This window comes from Cephus cinctus, unplaced genomic scaffold (genome assembly GCF_000341935.2).
Source record: "Cephus cinctus unplaced genomic scaffold, Ccin1 Ccin1_scaffold1791, whole genome shotgun sequence".
NCBI classification, from domain to species: domain Eukaryota; kingdom Metazoa; phylum Arthropoda; class Insecta; order Hymenoptera; family Cephidae; genus Cephus; species Cephus cinctus.
Genome location: NW_014334000.1, coordinates 1 through 1,498, shown reverse-complemented (window position 1 = coordinate 1,498; position 1,498 = coordinate 1). Strand labels below are relative to the sequence as shown.

The 1,498-nt window shown below is 37.0% G+C and overlaps 1 protein-coding gene across 1 annotated transcript; it reads right to left on the bottom strand.

The window, feature by feature from the left end:
• Nucleotides 1-67: 67 nt before the first annotated feature.
• On the bottom strand, nucleotides 68-1,483 carry LOC112495254. The gene has a single exon (XM_025091047.1). It carries the CDS (start codon nucleotides 1,418-1,420, stop codon nucleotides 593-595), a length of 828 nt encoding a protein of 275 aa, XP_024946815.1. The 5' UTR covers nucleotides 1,421-1,483; the 3' UTR covers nucleotides 68-592.
• Between the last annotated feature and the right edge of the window lie 15 nt (nucleotides 1,484-1,498).

The following is a 1,498-nucleotide window of genomic DNA, read 5'->3' as shown; positions in this document are numbered from 1 at the left end:
CATCGCAAAGATTTCCTATCTTGAATGGTATTAATACCTGTTTCCTTACAAGAGTCGATTTCTGATACTGACGCTTCCTCAACCAAGCTACCTCCAAACATCGTCAGCTCACTAGGAATTTGCACTCCCTTTACAACTATTGATTTAGATCTATAATTTAGTATAGCACGCGTCTTCGTCAACCAATCATTGCCCAATATCACCTCAGAAGTTAAACCTGGGACCACATAAAATATTTGCTCATCGCAAAGATTTCCTATCTTGAATGGTATTAATACCTGTTTCCTTACCAGAGTCGATTTTAATCCAATTGCCGTAACTATATGCATGTTTGAAACTGGTAATTCCTCCAGAGTAACATGGTTTGCTAATAACCGGTAAAAATACTCAGATATACAACTAATTTGACTGCCTGTGTCTACCATTGAGGAATAAATATACTGGCCTATTGTGATTAGTAAATGTATACATTTGTTTCTTTTAATTTTAGACTCAATTATCCTACTATTTCCTCCTTGAAGGTCCTCTTCTATTTCAGTAATAAAACTGTAATCATAGGTGTGGCTAGATGGACCGCTACTCCCCACACCCACTAACAGTTTTCCGAATTATGAGTATTAAATTGATTAATTCCTTTTGATTCACCATGATTTGGCGGTGGAAATCTCATATCCGGTAGTACTAAATCGCGATTGTTTTCTTTACGATTATATGGTTCGTTTCGCTTTTTAGAATAACCTCTATTATATCGACCAGTCCAACTTCGCTTACTATTATCATCGTGATGATAGCTAGATTGTGACTGTCCTGCCTCAATTACACCCATAGTATTTACTTGTCGACGCGTCTTGTCATTATTACTATCTTTATTATTTATACTTTTGTATCGTTCATTCTCAATTTCACGCGACTTGTCTAGTTGCTCTAAAGCCTGTATCAATATGGTTGTATCTGCATAATCTACTGTAGCGAGAATCTCCCGAACTCTCATTGGCAATTGCTGAACAATTGTATAGTGCATTTCATAAACACCTAAGCGTGGACATAAATATTGTGCTGCTCGCACCTGATCATAAAAATATGCAAGTATACTGCCATCTGATAACTTATAACGCCGTTCTTGCCATCGAGTTTTTATGCGTATTCTTACTGGAATAGAGTAAAATTCCGCCTCAAATTTATTAACAAAATGTTGAAAATTTCTAAAATCATCTCTATGTATCGTGAACCAGTTTAACGCTCTTCCCGCTAAGCATGTTTCTACTATTTTAAGTTTACTCTCCGGCGGTACATCTCTCAGCCTACAATATCGTTCAAGCTCGTGTAAAAACTGCTGAGGATTTGTAAGTCCGTTATCCGAGAATTTTGGCAACGCTATTTCTACCTTATTACTTCGAAATTGCTCTACCAGTCGTTCCATTATTGTTACACTAGAATCATTGTCATTGGCCGTACCTTCACTACTGATTTGACTTCCCCTCGCCTCAAGTAATGTTAG

What these genes read in the sequence shown, in the direction of transcription:
- LOC112495254 (XM_025091047.1), bottom strand. Translation starts at nt 1,420, where the DNA reads ATGGAACGACTGGTAGAGCAATTTCGAAGTAATAAGGTAGAAATAGCG.